The sequence below is a fragment of the Lissotriton vulgaris genome, chromosome 1_1, assembly GCF_964263255.1.
Source record: "Lissotriton vulgaris chromosome 1_1, aLisVul1.2, whole genome shotgun sequence".
In the NCBI taxonomy this organism is placed as follows: domain Eukaryota; kingdom Metazoa; phylum Chordata; class Amphibia; order Caudata; family Salamandridae; genus Lissotriton; species Lissotriton vulgaris.
Window position 1 is genome coordinate 268,335,910 of NC_141685.1, and position 19,242 is coordinate 268,355,151.

Genomic DNA, 19,242 nt, shown 5'->3' on the forward strand with positions numbered 1-19,242 from the left:
GCTCTTTCAGCAGTTGTTTGAGGATTTGGAAAGAAAGTTTTCAAAATTATCGGTTCATTAAGGTGAAAATCCGAGGGTACCTTAGGCATGAAGCTGGAATTGGTACAAAGCACCACTGAATTTGAAGTGAACTGTAGAAAAGGTGACTTAATCGTGAATGCTTGAATGTCGCTGACCCTCCTTGCTGATGTCAGCGCCAACAGCAGAGATCCCTTCCAAGAAAGGCACTTCAAATCAACTTTATGAAAAGGCTCAAATGGGTGCCGCATGAGTTGTGTGAGCACCACGTTCAAATGCCAGGATGGAGGTGGACGCCGAATAGGGGGAAACATTCAAAGTAGTCCTTTAAAGAATTGCTAAATAACTCTAGTAGAGTAGAGAGAGTTAGAACCATCCTGACGGAACCTTGAGATAGCTGCCAAAAACACTTTTAACGTGGAATGAGATAAACCTGATTTTGCCAATTGAAGAAAGAACGGTAAGATCTGTCCTGGTTTGGCATGAATTGGATGTAAATTGGCAGATTGACACCAAATGCAAAATCTTTTCCATTTGAGTTTGTATGTCTTAATTGTGGCAGGTGCCCGAGCATTGGCTAAAACTTATTGACAGTCTGCAGGAATATCTAAGTGTGCGAATTCAAGGTGTTGAGGAGCCAAGCTGCTAATCTCAAGGATGCTGGGTCCGGGTGACAGATCGGACCCTTCTGAATGGACCGAAGGTTCGGTATTGGTGGAAACTGAATGGGATCGCACTCCGAAAAGAGAAGAAGTTCGGTGAACCAGTATTGGCAAGGCCATCTGGGAGCAATAAGAATGAGGCGACAAGCCCAAGGCGCACAAGTCCTTGTGGGAAGCCAGCTTGCGAAGTGTGGGCAATTGCGGTTCTGGCTGGTTGCAAACAGGTCCTGATCGGGATGGCCCCACGCCCTGAAGACTCGGTCCAACGTTGGTTGATGAATTTCCCATTCGTGATTGGATATTGAAGATCTGCTGAGGGAATCCGCTAGAGCATTGGAGATCCCTGGAACATGGGCAGCTGAAATGTTGATCTTGTGACTCAGTGCCCAGTCCCAGTTCTCCTGGGCTTGTTGAGAGAGCAGAGCCAACTTTGTACCGCCCTGTTTGTTTAAGTAATGCATACTTGTGTTGTCTGTCCGAATTAGAACCGAAGCCCCTTGGATGACTGTTGGAAAGGACTTCAAGGCCAAGAAAATGGCTCGCAGCTCCAGGAGGTTGATGTGCCACTTCTTTTGCTGTACATTCCACTTTCCGTTGACCTTCATTCCCTGAAGGTGTGCTCCCCATCCTTCGAGACCAGCATCCGTGGTGATAGTGAAGTTTGGTACTTCCGTCAGGAGTACACATCCTTCTTGCAAATTCTTCATCCGAGTCCACCAGAGAAAGGCTTCTCACATCCTAGGAGTTATGAGAATGACGTCGAACGACCCTGAAACCTGCAACCATTTGAGGTTGAGTTCTTGCAAAGGCCTCATTCTGAGACGGCGGTTGGGTATCGGAGGGATGCAGGATTAAATCATCCCCAAGAAAGATTTGAACAGTCAAACTGAAACGTACTCTTTTTCTTGCAATAGGCGAGCTAGTTTGCAGATCTTGTGTTGTCTCTCTTTTGAGACGAAAGCCTGAGTGAGTTTGGTGTCCAGCTTGGCTCCCAAGAAGGTCTTTCTTTGCGACGGAATGAGATGAGATTTGTCGAAGTTGATGGAGAGGCCCAGAGATTGGAATAGCGATAGACATCTTTGAACGTGTGCGCTTGCCTCTGTAAAAGAATTTGCCTTGATAAGGCAGTTGTCAAAGTATGGGAAGATTTGAATGCCCTCTAAGCGAAGGTGTGCTGCCACCGGAGCTAGGACTTTTGTGAAAACACGGGGTGCTGACCGAAGTCCAAAGGGAAGGACTCTGAACTGAAAGTCCCTGCCAGCCACTCTGAACCGTAAGAATTTTCTGTGTAAGCATCTTGAAGGTCGAGGGTGATGTGATGTGAGGTGATGTGATGCCCTACCGGAAGAAGCTGGAGGATTTCTTGAAGTGTTAACATCCGGAAGGACAGCCTTTTCAGGTATTTGTTGAGGGTGCGCAGGTCGGGGATGCCGCGCCATTCTCCCAATTTTTTCCGTATGGGAAAAAATCTCAACTAAAAACCTGTTCCTTTTTGCAAACGAGGGACCTTTTCGATCGCTCCCTTCCATATCATCAAATTTCTGGAGGTGGGCCCTTGGGAAGAGAGTTTGGAGGGATCTTGATGAATTCCAAATTGTGGCCTCTGGCCACTATATCCAGGACCCACTTGTCTGTAGTAACTGCGGACCAGTTCGAATAGAATTGGGATATTTTTCCTCCATCCTTTGACTGGAGGAGGGCAGAGATGGTGGCAGGTGGCGTGTCTCATTGTTTCTTGGTGGAATCTCTCCACGGTAGGAGGGCTTTCTTCTTGATTGCGAGTAAGAGTTACCTTGCTGTCCGTAAGACTGTTGCTTGTAGGGATGGTATCTCTGATTACTTTGAGAGGTTTGGTATGACCTCTGTTGATTGTAGCTTCCTCTATTGGAAAAGGATCCACCCCCTCTAGAACCTCGAAAGGACGACTTACGAAACTGAAGGCTACCCAAAGATCTTGCCTTTTCCGTGTCCTTCTTGATAGCCTCAAGGGCCTCGTCGACATGCTGGCCAAAGAGAAACTAACCTATTGTGTCTCCATTCTTTAGGGAGATTATATTGACCCATATACTACGACAGATATCAAATGTTGTCTTGATAAAGGTGGATAAAATCGTGGAAAACCACTGAAATGCATCGACGCACCATTTTAGTATAATTCATGACTCAGATACCCTTGTTGATATACTATTTTGTGGTGTGCATAACATAGGTGTCATAAACAGAGTTTGAATATACATCCAGTACTGTACAAGTCTTATGTCTTACTGTTTTCTGTCTCCATGTATCAATCTTGCTGGTCAATATTGAATGTCAAACAGTTTTATTGTTTTGTTTTTTAATCATTGTCATCGTGGTTCTTTTATTGTCCACTTTTTTAACATTTGTATCATCAATAAATTGTGAAGAATTCTTTTTACATTAGTGAATCTTGTTATTGTTTTTGACCTTCGAGCTCTGTTTATTTAGTTTTGTTCAAGGGAATCACATTTTTATACACCAAAGAGAAACTCGCGATCAAATGGCATGACGATTATTTTTGCTCGGACTTCCTGGCGAAAAGATGTAGATTTTAGCCAACCCTGCCTTCTTAGCACTACTGCACCCGCTAGCTGCCCTAATCCTGTAGACGCTACATCTACTGCTGCGTCGATCATTTCCGCAGAAGCAACTTCTCCTTCTCGCAAACCTTTCCTTGCCTCAGATTTCGCAGGTTCTGGTGCATTTCAACGTAGGGGGAGATGTCGGACCACATTTGCCTGTCATATCTCCCTAATATCGATAGAGAGTTCACGGCACGTACAGTTGTTTCCGCCATAGTGGAGACTTTTTTCCCGATGGAATCCAATCATCTGCCATCTCTGTGTGGTGGAGCAGATATAGGAGAAGAGGGGCTCCTGGCCAGTCTTTGTGCCGCTTGGACAACAACCAAATCAGCTTTAGGCTGTCCTATGAGGCATGTAGGTGAGTTGCCCGGTGCCTTATACTTCTTGTCCAACCGGGGAAAGACAGCAGGAAGAGAATTGGGTATTGCCATAATCTTTAATCCTTCCTTCCAGATTAAATCAATGATGGTAATGGTTTTCACTTGCCTTCGTGGTTGATCTTTAAAATCTTAACGAAAGCAATTGTCTTTCTTTGTCTCCATCGGTATTAGAAATCTTTTTGTAGCTCTCTCCATCAGGTGATAGAAACCTCCGATGTCTACTGGAGGAGAGTCAGCCGTAGCTGGAGCAGATGCTGATGGCATCTGAATTTGGTACTCATCCAATTCCGACAGAACAGATTTGTCATACACCTCTCCTTCGTCTCTGTCCTCGTCCATGGTGTTAGCATCCTGAGAATGGTGAGATCTTAAGGAAGGTGCAGAGGCCGGAGGCATGGGCGTTGATGGGAGAGACTCTGCCGATTCAGATGGAGGGAAACGGCGATAGTAGTCGTCCAACATGTATTGCAAGTAATTGAGAAGGGCCAAAGGCATCTGTGCTGTGGGCACCATGGCAGGAGCTTGATCTACAGGCTCAGCAAACGGTTCTTCGTCCTGATCTTCGTCCTGATAGTTAATAAGCAATTCTAACGGACTCCTAGCAGTGCAGAATCCGTTGTCTACATCTGATTGCTCCTCGTCGTCATCAGAATCTAACAATTGGTCAAGAAATTAAAGTGGCGAAAGAGCTTCCAATAAAGAGCCATGTCTTTCTTGCAAATAAGCTGTCGTAGCCGGCGGGGCAAAGGAGGCCGTAGACGGTGTGGCGGACCAAACTTGCAATTCTGTGCAAGATGACAGAAGAGGAGTCGACGGTTTTGACGTTGGCGGTGCCGTCGTCCATGGAGATGGTGTTAGGGTAGTGACCGCCGACGAGACAGTTGACTTCGTCGACGGTGCAATCTTCGTCGATGATGTCTTAGACGACGAGGCAACGTTCGTCGACAATGTCTTCGATGACGAGGCAATCTTCGTCGACGATGTGGCAGTCGACGACGAGGTAGTCTTCGTCGACGGTATGGCCATTGACGACAAGTCAGTCTTCGTCGATGAGGTAACCATCAACGGGGCAGTTTTCGTCGACGATATAGCCGCTGCCGAGGTGGTCTTTGTCGATGGGATCTTTTTTTCCCTTCGTCACCGACTACGGAGCGTCGACGATAGATGGGTCTAACAGAGACCAGCGTCGACGGAGATGAGGCTGACGACATTATCATTTTGGGCCTCGGTGACGAGAAGGTGACTGTCAACGTTGAAGTAGCGTCGACAACGCCGCAAACTACGGGGTCTTCTTCTGAGGAAAATCCTTCTCAGGAAGCATTTTAGACGCCAGAGACTTTCCAGTGTTTTTATGGGGCAAAACAGGTGTAGATCTAGAAACCTTTTTTGTAGATGGCAAGCTAAAACCCTTGGAGGGTTGAACTTTTCTCAACACCTTAGCCCCAGGAGAAGATAAGTCTTCCTCAGCCATCCTCTTTCTGGAGGATACAGATGAACCTGAGGCCACACTTCCCACCTCAGATAAAGGGTTATCCTGGTCTTTAATCTTCTGTAGCCACAGAAGTGGGCGTCCTTCCCTATCTCTCAAGGTCTTCTGAGGGAAGGTCCTGTAAATCTTACAATCTCTCACCTCATGATCTGGATAAAGGCAGTTGATGTACTTTTTGTGGGGATCTTCTGAAAAAAGCTGGAGCTTCCCACAAGATTCACAAGGCCTGAAGAGAGATTTTTTAGTAGATGACATCCTAATAGTAGGAGAAGAAATACAGACAAAAAGTGAAGTACTGAGCAGAGCTAAGGGAAACTCCCTTCACACGACGTGCAGTAGAAAATCTGAGAGCCTGAGCCTCTGGGGAGAACATTCTGGTGGGTCCTGTCGCCTGATTGGCTGCAGTTTGGAATATACAAAATGACTATGATAGTCATAAGTGTGGAAGTTTTTTCTCTTGTAGCTTAGGGCTACTTTACTTTCTGGTTGTTTATTACCAAGGTATTTTGGCTATTATGTGCATATTATTTCTTTTTTATGTACAGTGGGACTCCCACTCCGACAACGGGGAATGATTCAAGCATGTGAATCTATGAAAGACACCTCAATACTGGAGAATAGTGATTTCCCATCATTAAAGCTGTATCCCTGATGCTCAGACTGTGAGCTTTGGGTTTTCAAGCTGCATCCCAAAGCAAACCATCAATTTTTCATGTTGTCCCTCATCCCATGTAATTTTTCCAAGTGCCACAACTGTTTATCAGACTTCTCATAGTGGCGGCAAGGGTCTTATAATCAACATTTTTATCATACTATGTGGTTTTACTGGCAAATCAAGATGAACTAAATTGACTCACCTGGAAACTGTGCTCAGGCTGCATGAGAAGCATGCATATGTGTGTGGTGGAGGGCTGGAGAACCAATACATGGGCAGGACATCCTCAGTCTCCACAAAGGTTTCCAAAAATGTAGGTGTTCACCACCTGCAGTGGTCCTTGTGTCCCTGATAGATAGATAGATCATGCACACTCAAGGGTGGCAATAAGGGACATACTGAGTTACCTCCTAATAGATGGTGCATTTGGGGGAGGAGCAAGGGGAAAGCGTAACCAAAGTTGATGTACTTTGATGTTCTCTACTTACTCCTCTCTTGTTGTTGTGTTTGTTTTTGTTTCTGCTACAAAGCACAACAGACACATTCCGTTTAACTGGGGATACTCTCACAATGGGTCGATGTACATGACTGTGTACCATGTCAAGACTGGCCAGTTAAATTGCTGATCCAGAACCTTTTTGTGAGGGTTAAGTGGTGACTGGCCCATACAGAGGTATGGCTCATTCCCATGAGCCTGTTTGGCCTTCCCCTTTTTTTATATGTGACCTAAGAAATCAACTGGTCCAAACAAAAGTGGGTGTATCTCTCACAGCCTGATCTACTGACCCCACCTTCAAAAGCTGTTGAGTGCCTCTCTCATCATTAGGTCCATTAGTCCACACAGCGGCCTCTGCCATATACGTGACTAAAGTAGTACTGCCATTAGGGTCCAACCCAATGGCGGCCCATGCTAAGCTAAGCCATAAAGACTATTTTACGATGCTTCATACCGTGTTGAAGACTGAGTTCCTGTAGGTGGGGTCCCGCAGGGGCTTATCCCGATGCTCCATGGCCTTCCTCCGGTTGATGTGAAGAAGAGGCATGTCGCTTGGAGAGCTGCTTTCAGAATCCTTCAGGCACTGGTTGATGAATGGACCACGCCACTGAGATAATAACAGGAACTGCTTGGTGAACTAAAGAGGAACAGAAGAGAAGAGTAAGATTCATGAAGCTACAAGAGCCTACATTCTAGCTGGTTAAGAGCAAACTACAGAAGAATCCGGGTGGCTCTTAATTTTACCTGGCAGTAGAGTGCCATTAGCTCTTCCCACCTTCCACTAAAAGTAAATTCCATTTTCCCCCGCCAACCTGCAAGACAGTCAAACTTAGGTCCTCTTCAATACTGCCTTTCTAAAAAGCATGTCCAGTTTGTAGTTGACCTTTAAACTTAAGAATGCAGTCTGCCCCAGGGCACAATCCCTTTCGCAGCATTTCTAACGGCCTGTATGCTTCACCAAGAAGTTCCCCAGCTCAGCCACCTTTTCATAATATTGCAGAATCCATTTTGTCTCGGGTTCGATTTTGTGACCCTTAACGCACAAGTTACTACTTGTGTAACGATATATCTGTAAGAGACATTAGTTAGTGATAGATTCCTTACCTTAGAATATCCCCAGGCGTTAGACTGGATCCGGAAATTTTTGCGTAGCAGTACACTTGCGCGTCGGTAGGCATTGTCTGCGGCTCCGCGTCCGTCGTCGTCGTCATGGGCGACGTGATGACGTTGTCGGAGTACTTAGACGCCGCCTCCGCATGCTGACGTCAGTTCTTAGACAGAGCTTTTCTGTGCCAGAAACGCAGAGCTATGCTAAAATCTAACGCTGGTGCCATTGAAACTAGGGCCCTAAAGGGGATGACCTTAACCCTAGATATTGGTTCGCAGAACGGGGAGGATGGGTGGGTCGGTAAGGAATCTATCACTAACTAATGTCTCTTACAGATATATCGTTACACAAGTAGTAACTGTGAGAAGTTGGCCTGATATATGATGCTCACTAGTTCTAGTGATCACCTTGTATCAGTCCAAACAACCCTTATGGTGATTGGTTGTAAAGTCAACCTTATAGACCAGCTATACTAATGGTAGCATGGACATAGCAGCCTTAGGCTAAACTTTTTTGGCATGTGAAGCCAGCTGTTTTACCACATATAACCCCTTGAATACCAAGTGAAAGGACACCACACAGGTTGTTATGAAAATAAACACTATATTTATTAACTAACATACACCTCTGAACTCTTTTAAGCACATGACAATCTCTTAGGAAAAATACGTTTAAGTTGCACAATTACAATGGTGCCCTATGGGCACGACAAACCATATACTAAGTAAGTGGAATGTGAAAGTCGATAAAAGGAATGGAGCTGTCCAGAGGCCGTAGGATCGCTGGGACCACGCTACACTAACTCTAGGTAAGTAATAGGAGGCCCACGGAACGCGTGTGCAGAGTGTTAACTCACACGCAAGATGCGTAACAGTGTCTATGGACAGTACAGTTCAAGTAAAAGGTGAGTACGGACAATCCTGACTATGTAGGACTAAAACGACTGTGGGACTGGACACTAGGAGAGTCAATCTACCCTTGAGTTACCTCACCTACAGGCTGCAGGTGCATAGGTGCGAAGTCGTGTCGGGTTCCGGCGTTGAAGTCTATGGAGCCTGGAAGAAAAGATGCTGCGGGCGATCAGGAGGAAGATGTCCGGTGTGATCCAAGGGTGGATCAGTGAAGAGAAGAACCTGAAAGCAGAGGGTACAATGTCCAATGTCACTAGCCAGTGACTGGAGTGGAACCAGGAGTGGAACCAGATGTTGTCGTCGCGATTAGGTGAAAGTGGACGCTTGTCTCTGCAGCCACGTGGACCAGGTGGTGTCTTCGACGACCAGGATGGAGGCACGAGCTGTCACACGCAAGCTCTCGGTGTCGGATCCGGATTTGGAGTCAACAGGCCTTGGCAAAGGCAACCCACACGGTGAGTGGAAACGGCGTCTGGAGTGGACCACGAGGGTCCGGGGTGCTCCTCTTTAGGAAGGGAGCAAGGGCCAGTCTGGAGCAACCAGACCAGCAGTGAAGATTTCAAAGTTCGTCGTCTAGGAGGCCACTAGCCAGCCGGCAAGTGACCAGACAAAGCGTCGAGCAGCAAACAGGCAGAAGGGCCCCACGCAGATCTCGTGGATGCTGGAGGGCTGGTCTTCGGTGCAGGAGCTGCTCGGGGTCGGGGCTTCTCAGTCCCCAAAGCACTTGGACGAGGTTACCACAGAAGTCGTGTTGGAGCGAAGTGCTGCTTCTTTTAAGATGGCCGGTCCCACGTGTCTCGTCGCACCCACGGATCTCAGTTGTGCTGCAGATGTAGGTAGAGGTCGGAGAGGTCTGGGAATCCGGGTCTCGTCGGGCTCTGAAGTCTAGATCCTCGAGGAAAGACGACAAAGGGAAGCCGCTGGATGCTGATGGTGCCTGCCTGTGCCGGGTGGACCCTCCTTGCCCACAAGGAGATTTCTTCAGTCTTCTGTGGAGCAGAACGGCGAAGTCCAGAGTTTCTTCTTGTAAAGTTGTTCAGGATAATCTAATTTGGAATGGGACCAGCTCCTACCTTTATCCGGCTAAAGGGGGCTGTACTACGACTAGGTCCCTCCTCTGGGTGGGACCAGGAAGGGGGGTGGTTACACCCCTATCCTTTGTCCGGTCTTGCGCCAGAGCTGGGGCTGGAGAGCCCCAGGAACTGGTTTAGACCGGTGTCAGCCCTGTCCTACCTAATGCACAAAATCCTGTCTGGGGTGGTGCTAGCACCTCCCAAGGCAGGAAACCCTTTGTCCAAGCCTCCCTCGCTGGAAGGACTCCCAGCAGCAGGAGGTCAGACTTGTGTCTGTGGTGGCAGCATCCATTTTGTGATGCTGAGGCTCGAGTTAACTTTAACCGGGGTTCACAGTTACATACATGTCGTGTCCCTCTAGAAGGGTGGAATGATACCCCCGTCGCCAGAATTGGCGAGGGGGTAGTATTCCAATTCGTATGACACCTTACTCGACATGTTTTGATAATGCTATACCAAAGTTAGCAATAACCGCAAGGATTATAAGCACTTAAGAGTATGTGGTATAGTGTTATCATGGAAACAGCTAGAGGACTTGGTTCCGAAAGCTGCAGACAGGCTCAGCTCATGTTAGAGCACCATCTCACATAATTCCAAGCACTCTGCCTTCAGGATTGTTAAGGCCTGCCATAGGAGTGACATATGTGTCCATTTTAGGTTTAGATATAGGTATACTAGATCTAAAGCAAAGGGCGATTACACCACCTTGCCCCAGCTGATTGATCAGCCAGTTGTGTCAGATTTGGGTGGCCAGCCAGGGGTGGCATCATAAATGCTGCAGCCCCTGGTAGGTCCTGAGTGTACCTGTGCCCTGGGTAGCTAAGGTACACTGTACAGGGACTGATAAGGTGACTCAGTATCCAATTAGATATGCACCTAAGGTACGTGGTTGTCAATTTAGAGAGAGACAGCTAGGTTGTGGGTCTGATTAGCAGGCCCACAGCCAGGGAAAGTCGTAAACCAGTGAAGCAAAAAGCAAAAATCAGGGGTGACCATAGGATTGCAGACCCCACTCTCCTACAGTAACTTGTGCATCTGAAAGAGACACGTTAGTGATAGATTCCTTACCTTAGAATAGATACCCCAGCAATACCAACCCCGGTGGTGGGTCTGCGAACCAATAATCACACCAGAAAGTCCTGGAAGACGGAACGGCCAAAGAAGCCATCCCTCTGGACTTGGCTGTCCAGGCAGTAGTGTCTTGCGAACGTGTGCAGCAAGGCCCAGGTAGCTGCCTGACATATGTCCTGCAAGGGCACTCCTCGGCCCAGGGCAGTAGTAGTCGCCGTGGCCCGAGTGGAAGGGGCCCTCAGCCCAGCAGGAGATTCCTTTTTAGCAAAGGAGTAGCACGCTTGGATATACAACACGATCCACGAGAGATGGTGCGTTTGTACACCGCCCGTCCCTTCTTAGTGCCAACGTAACCAACAAAGAGTTGGTCATCCACCCGGAACTGGCGTGTGCGATCCAAATAGAATGAAAGCGCAAGTTTTGTGTCCATACGGTGGAGCCGCTCTTCCTCCTTTGAGGGATGCGGAGGCGGAAAGAAGGTAGGCAAGGTGATAGACTGCCCGATGTGGGAGGCTGTGACTACCTTAGGCAGGAAAGAGGGTTTTGTCCGCAACACAACCTTGTCCGGATGGACAGAAAGGAAAGGAGGTTTAGAAGATAGACCCTGGAGCTCACTCACTCTCCTGGCAGAGGTGATGGCAACCAGGAAAGCAGTTTTCAGAGTAAGAAGGCGGATAGGACAGTTGTGAAGTGGCTCAAAGGTAGCGCACATCAGAAAAGTAAGAACCAGGTTCAAGTCCCACTGAGGCATCACGAAGGGAACAGGTGGAAACGTATGTGTGATGCTTTTCAGGAATCGATTAACAACAGGGGACTTGAACAAAGAAGGTTGATCAGGCAGCCTTAAAAAGGCTGAAAGGTAGCCCTTGATAGTGCCCAGAGCAGAGCCCTGCTGGGCAAGAGAAAGAAGGAAGAGAAGAACCTCAGAAAGAGGGGCAGAGAGAGGATCCACAGCCTTTGCTGTGCACCATGCCACAAATCTGTTCCACCTGCAGGCGTATACCGACTTTGTGGAGGGACTCCTGGCTGCCAGAATGATGTTACAGACTTCAGGAGGCAAGTCAAATGGCCTCAACTGTCGCCGCTCAATCTCCAAGCATGGAGGTGGAGACTGGACAGGTTCGGGTGGAGGACCGTCCCCTGCTGCTGCGACAGAAGGTCCTCCTGAATAGGCAGACGAACCGGGGGATCGACTGACATACTGAGTAGCTCGTGATACCAGTAACTTCGTGCCCAGTCCGGAGCCACAAGGATGACTTGTGCCCGGTCGCGCTTGATCTTCTTCAGCACTCTGGGCAGAAGTGGCATAGGCGGAAAGGCGTACAACAGACCGCAACTCCACTCGCGACGAAAAGCGTCTCCGAGCGAGTGCCGCCTTGGAAATTCCAACGCGCAGAACTGATGACATTGCGCGTTCTCTTCGGTGGCGAATAGATCTAACCAAGGCTCTCCCCACTGCAGAAAGAGGTCTTGCGCCACGTCTGAGTTCAGACGCCATTCGTGATCCATCATGCACCGGTGGCTGAGTGCGTCCGCCCTGGCATTTAGAGAACCTGCCAGGTGTTGAACCCCCAGGGTCACACCCTGATGTTCCAGCCACTGCCAAAGGAGCAGAGCCTCCTGGCAGAGGGTCCACGGCCCCACCCGCCCTGTTTGTTGCAGTACCACATGGCGGTGGTGTTGTCCGTGAACACCTGCACTACACTCCCCCGGACAGAGGGGAGGAATGCCTTCAGTGCTAGACGAATCGCCCGCAGCTCCAAAAGGTTGATATGGAGCTGGGACTCCGCCGGAGACCAGAGGCCTCTGATCTCCGCCTCTCCCATGTGGCCTCCCCAGCCCTGGAGGGACGCGTCCGTCACAACTACGTGCTCTGGTTGGGGAAGGGAGAGGGATCTGCCGCTGACCCCATCGCGGTCTGTGAGCCACCACTGCAGCTGTCTCGCAGTACCCTCTGTAGGAGAGTAGGGTCTGCAATCCTATGACCACTGACTCATTGTCAGTGAAATTGCTCTCCCACCCTCGCAGCTCCACTATTAAGTGAGGTGCCCCTGCCCCTGCACTCTTCAGTGTTGGTGATCAAGGCCCTCCTCCACCCGCAGGTTTCCCTGCGTCTCATCCCTGGGGGTCCAGTGGACCTCTGTCTCCTTTCTTTCTTTCTGCTCCTTCACTCGTTTTTCTCCCCTTTCTATCTTTCACCTTTCTGCACCTCTGCTCTTTTGCGCCTTATTTCTGCCCATTCTCCCTTTCTCTCTCTCTGCTCCTTCACTCGTTTTCACTCGTTTTTTCCCCCTTTCTATCTTTCACCTTTCTGCACCTCTGCTCTTTTGTGCCTTATTTCTGCCCATTTTCCCTTTCTCTCCCTCTGCTCCTTCACTCGTTTTCACTCGTTTTTTTTACCCTTTCTATCTTTCACCTTTCTGCTCTTTTCTGCATCTCTGCTCTTTTGTGCCTTATTTCTGCTTATTTTCCCTTTTTTCTTTATCCCTTCTTTCCTCCCTTTACCTTTCCCCGCCGCTGCTGCCCCCGCGGCCCCTCCGCCCTCAGCACTACCGGCCCAATCCAGCTCCCCTCCCCGCCTCCCAGCTGTCCAGCCCTCCCCGACCCCTACTTAATGGCGGCCACTGCGCGGCGCGCAGCGGCCACTGCGTGGCCGCGCAGCGTCCGCGGGCTGCGGGCGCGCCGCTGGTCCACCGAAGGCGCGTCAAAGGCAAGCAGGTCTACGCCCGTCTGCGACCCGTCCGCAACCAGCACCAGGAACCCTGGACCTCCGCCCCGCCAACGCCAGCCGCAGGTGTCGGCTGCAAGCTAGCATCACCAGCCAACACCCATGGACCCTTCAGCTGTCACCGCTGCCGGCACACCTGCAGCACCGCCAAGAACACGGATCCAGCACAACCCGCCCACAAGAACACAACCGAACCGAAGACCCTGCAATGCATCCTCCTCAACGTCCGATCCCTCCACAAACACGCAACAGAAATCTGGGACCTCCTCGACAGCACCACCCCAGACTTAGCATTCTTCACCGAAACCTGGACCAACACCACCTCGGGACGGGACATCGCCATCGCCATCCCCCAAGGATACAAGATCTCCAGGAAGGACCGCCCCATCCACCCAGGAGGAGGAATCGCCATCGTCCACAAATCCAGCCTCCGCCGGAGCACACTCCCTGACGAGTCCACAGAACTGATGAAACACCTTCACTTCAAGATACTGGCCAGCCCCACCGCCGCCCTCCGAGGAACCCTCATCTACCGACCCCCTGGACCCCGCGGACCCTTCGCCAACTCCATCACGGACATTATCTCCCCGCAGGCCATCGCATCCACCAACTACACCCTGCTGGGAGACCTCAACTTCCACCTCGACAATCAACTGGACCCCAACACCACATCCTTCCTGGACAACCTCCACAACATTGGACTCCGCCAGATCGTGACCGAGCCCATGCACTCAGCAGGACACACCCTCGACTCCCTCTTCACTACAGGAAACTCCATCACCTTCAGCCACACCACCAAACCCCCATGGACCGACCATCGTTGCGTCCACTTCACCTTCAGAACACCCACCATCCACAGACACCAGCACCTGCTTCCACAAAGAAACTGGACCAAAATCACAGATGACCAGCTCACCTCCTCACTCAACAACTCCACCCCAACCATCGCGGAAAATGACGACCCCAACACCGCAGCCCGAACCCTGCATAGATGGATCTCGGACAGCACCAACACCATAGCCCCCCTCAAGAAAAACAATACCCGTGCCAAGAAAGCCAGATGGTTTACCACCGAACTTCGAGAGTCCAGGCGCACATGCCGCTGCCTTGAAAAGGCCTGGAGAAACACCAAATCCACAGAAGCCCACAACAACTTCAGAGCCGCCACCAACGCCCACCATCAACTCATCAGAGAAAAGAGGAAAAAAGCGATTGAAGACAGAATCTCGACCCACGCACACAACAGCAAGGAACTCTTCAGCATCATCAAGGAGTCCGCCCAACCCACCAGCGAGTCTACCGACATCCCTCCCTCACAAGACCTCTGCGACAAACTCAGCATCTTTTTCCACCACAAAATCAAGAGCATCTACGACAACTTCGACGAAGACAACCAACACACTGAACCCTCACCAACCACCCCCTACCCCCGGAAACCAGCGATTGATGACTGGACAGCCCTCACCACCGAAGACACACTGAAGACAATGAAGTCAATCCACTCAGGGGCCCCCACGGACCCCTGCCCCCACCACATCTTCAACAGAGCCGCCAACACCATCGCACCCATGCTCCGCCAAACCATCAACCGCTCCCTGGCGACCGCCTCGTTCCCTGACGACTGGAAACACGCCGAGGTCAACCCCCTCCTAAAGAAACCCTCAGCGGACCCCACCGACCTCAAAAACTACAGACCCATCTCCCTGCTCCCGTTCCCAGCGAAAGTCATCGAGAAAGCAATCAACAGCCAACTCACCACATTCATTGAAGAACACAACATCCTCGACTCCTCCCCATCCGGCTTCAGAAAGAACCACAGTACGGAAACCGCCCTCCTCGCCGCAACAGACGACATCCGCACCTTACTGGACAAAGGAGAAACAGTAGCCCTCATCCTCCTCGACCTATCAGCGGCGTTCGACACAGTCTCCCACCACACCCTAATACGCAGACACTACGATGCAGGAATCCAGGACAAGGCCCTCGACTGGATCTGCTCCTTCCTCTCCGGCAGGACGCAGCGGGTCAGACTCCCCCCTTTCCTCTCGGACCCCACACCGATCACCTGCGGAGCTCCCCAGGGCTCCTCCCTCAGCCCGACGCTCTTCAACGTCTACATGGCTCCACTTGCCCCCATCGTCAGAACCTACGGACTCAACATCGTGTCATATGCAGACGACACCCAGCTCATCCCCTCCCTATCCAACGAGCCCAACACCGCCAGACGCAACTTTCGAGAAGGCATGGAAGCCGTCGCCAAATGGATGAAAAACAGCTGCCTTCAACTAAACACCAACAAAACAGAAGTACTCATCATGGGCCCAAACCCCAACGCCTGGAGCGACACCTGGTGGCCCACCGCCCTCGGAAACCCGCCAACCCCCACAGACCACGCACGCAACCTGGGAATCATCCTGGACTCCGAGCTCAAAATGGACCGCCAGATCAACTCTGTCTCATCTTCCTGCTTCCACACCCTCCGCCTCCTTCGTAAGACCTTCAAATGGATCCCCCTCGAACACCGAAAGACAGTCACTCACGCCATGGTCACCAGCAGACTCGACTACGGCAACGCACTCTACGCCGGAATAAACAAAAACCTCATCCGCAAGCTACAGAACATCCAGAACGCCGCCGCAAGACTGTTCCTCAACCTGCCAAAACACTGCCACATCTCCCAGCACCTGCGCACACTCCACTGGCTCCCCGTCGAGGCGAGAATCACCTTTAAGATGCTCACCCACGCACACAAGGCCCTCCAAGGCACCGGACCAGCATACCTGAACAGCCGACTCAAATTCCACGCGCCCCAAAGGACCCTACGATCAGCCCAGCTTTCCTATGCCGTGGTCCCCCGCACCAGAAAGACCAGATCGGGAGGCCACTCCTTCTCCTTCCTCGCGGCCAAAGCATGGAACGCCCTTCCGCTCCACCTCAGACAGACAACATCGCTCCCCATCTTCGCAAGAAACCTCAAAACCTGGCTCTTCGACAGACCCCCTCCTTGATGGAATGGAACCTGCACCCCCCCCCACACCCCCCCTCCCCACCCCTAACGCCTTGAGACCCTTACGGGTGAGTAGTCGCGCTTTAACAAACTCCTGATTGATTGATTGATATATGAACACCCCAGATTTTTGCTTTTTGCTTCACTGGTTTACGACTTTCCCTGGCTGTGGGCCTGCTAATCAGACCCACAGCCTAGCTGTTCTCTCTCTAAATTGACACACATGTACCTTAGGTGCATTTACCAATTGGTACTGGGCCACCTTATCAGTCCCTGTACAGCATACCTTAGGTATCCAGGGCATAGGTGTACCCAGGGCCTACCAGGGGCTGCAGCATGTATTATGCCACCCCTGGCTGGCCATCCAAATCTGACACAACTGGCTGCACGACAGCTGGGGCAAGGTGGTGTAATCACCCTTTGCTTTAGATATAGTATTCCTATATCTAACCCTAAAATGGACACATGTATTCCTATCAGTCACTCCTATGGCAGGCCTTATCAATCCTGAAGGCAGAGTGCTTGGAATTATGTGAGATGGTGCTCTGGCATGAGCTGAGCCCGTTTGCAGCTTGCGGAACCAAGTCCTAATAGCTGTTCCATGATAACGTGTACCATATACTCTTAAGTGCCTTATAATCCTCGCGGTTATTTGCCAACTTTGGTATCGCTTTATCAAAACATGTCGAGTAAGGTGTCATACGAATTGGAATACTAACCCCTCGCCAATTCTGGCGACGGGGTTAGCATTCCACCCTTCTAGAGGGACACGACATGTATGTAACTGTGAACCCCGGTTAAAGCGTAACACAGCCTCAGCTACACAAAATGGAAGCTGCCACCACAGACACAAGTCTGACCTCCTGCTGCTGGGAGTCCTTCCAGCGAGGAGAGCTTGGACAAAGGGTTTCCTGTCAGAACGGTGCTAGCACCATCCCAGACAGGGTTTTGTGTATCCCAGGTAGGCAGGGCTGAGAGGAAGGTGACTGCAAGTGGCACCCGGTGCTCACTGTGCATATGCCGGCTTAAACCAGTTCCATGGGCACACCAGCCCCTGAGCTGGGGAAAGTCCGGACAAGGGAGAGGGGTGTAACCACCCCCCTCCTGGTCCCACCCATGGGCAGGACCTAGTCGCGTGCCAGCCCCTTTTCTTAGAATAAAGGTAGGAGCAGGCCCCCTTCCCAAATTAGATCATTCTGAATCTTGACGACTTTCCACGAAAGGAACTCTTGACTTTTTTCTGAAGACTCTCCCTTGTGGCTAAGGAGTAGCCACCCTGCACCCGCAGGCACCATCTAAGCATCGCGGTTTGCTGTAAGTCCATCCTCCGGATCAAGACTGCCCAGCTCGACGAGACCCGGATTCCCTGGCATCTCTGACCTCTACCTGTATCATCAGCCCAGCTGAGATTCGTGGGTGTGACGAGATTCGTGGGTGTGACGAGACCTGAGGGACCGGCCATCTTCTGAAACTGCACGACGCTTAACCAGCACGACCGCCGAGGGTTCCTCGAGTGAGTGTTTTGGAGTTTGAGAAGCCCTAACCCTGAGCAGCTCCAGCACCGAAGTCCAGCCCCCCAGCATCCACGAGATCTGCGTGGGGCCCTTCTGCTCTTTGCTGCTCACCGCGTTGTCCGGTCACTTGCCTGCTGGCTATTGGCCCTCCTGACGACGCACCACGACGATTTCACTGCTGGTCTGGTTGCTCCAGACTGGCCCTTGGTCCCTTCCAAAAGAGGTACAACAAGGGGTGGTGAGGGACAGAGTCTCTGAATTAAGCAGAAAGCTCTCACCCAGTCAAGAGATCAGGGCTAGATCCAACACCGTTTTTTAGCTCACTGCACCATCCCAGTTTCAGAACCTGGCTGTATGCAAATTAGTCTGTTCCTGTCCCAGTGCATGATGGGAACAGGGCAAACCAAACTACAAAAGCCAATTCTTACACTGGGAAGGAAACAAGCTCCCGGGGACCGGTTTCTGGCATTACAGCCGTCTTCGGCCCGGTTTGCTTGAATCCTGATGGTGCAATGAGCAAGGGTCTCACATCTGAGAATACCCTTCCACGCTTAGGGTGGACAAAATTATGTACAACAAGGGGTGGTGAGGGACAGAGTCTCTGAATTAAGCAGAAAGCTCTCACCCAGTCAAGAGATCAGGGCTAGATCCAACACCGTTTTTTAGCTCACTGCACCATCCCAGTTTCAGAACCTGGCTGTATGCAAATTAGTCTGTTCCTGTCCCAGTGCATGATGGGAACAGGGCAAACCAAACTACAAAAGCCAATTCTTACACTGGGAAGGAAACAAGCTCCCGGGGACCGGTTTCTGGCATTACAGCCGTCTTCGGCCCGGTTTGCTTGAATCCTGATGGTGCAATGAGCAAGGGTCTCACATCTGAGAATACCCTTCCACGCTTAGGGTGGACAAAATTATGTACAACTAGGGGTGGTGAGGGACAGAGTCTCTGAATTAAGCAGAAAGCTCTCACCCAGTCAAGAGATCAGGGCTAGATCCAACACCGTTTTTTAGCTCACTGCACCATCCCAGTTTCAGAACCTGGCTGTATGCAAATTAGTCTGTTCCTGTCCCAGTGCATGATGGGAACAGGGCAAACCAAACTACAAAAGCCAATTCTTACACTGGGAAGGAAACAAGCTCCCGGGGACCGGTTTCTGGCATTACAGCCGTCTTCGGCCCGGTTTGCTTGAATCCTGATGGTGCAATGAGCAAGGGTCTCACATCTGAGAATACCCTTCCACGCTTAGGGTGGACAAAATTATGTACAACAAGGGGTGGTGAGGGACAGAGTCTCTGAATTAAGCAGAAAGCTCTCACCCAGTCAAGAGATCAGGGCTAGATCCAACACCGTTTTTTAGCTCACTGCACCATCCCAGTTTCAGAACCTGGCTGTATGCAAATTAGTCTGTTCCTGTCCCAGTGCATGATGGGAACAGGGCAAACCAAACTACAAAAGCCAATTCTTACACTGGGAAGGAAACAAGCTCCCGGGGACCGGTTTCTGGCATTACAGCCGTCTTCGGCC

General features: G+C 50.7%; 1 protein-coding gene across 1 annotated transcript in view; it reads right to left on the bottom strand.

The window, feature by feature from the left end:
• The window catches only part of LOC147746889 (E3 ubiquitin-protein ligase HECTD3-like), a 523,212-nt gene that overhangs the window by 265,716 nt on the left and 238,254 nt on the right, over window positions 1-19,242 (bottom strand). The window contains exon 10 of the mRNA XM_086952298.1: window positions 6,758-6,940. Coding sequence (XP_086808424.1) covers window positions 6,758-6,940 — 183 coding nt within the window. The remainder of the gene's footprint in view (window positions 1-6,757; window positions 6,941-19,242) is intronic.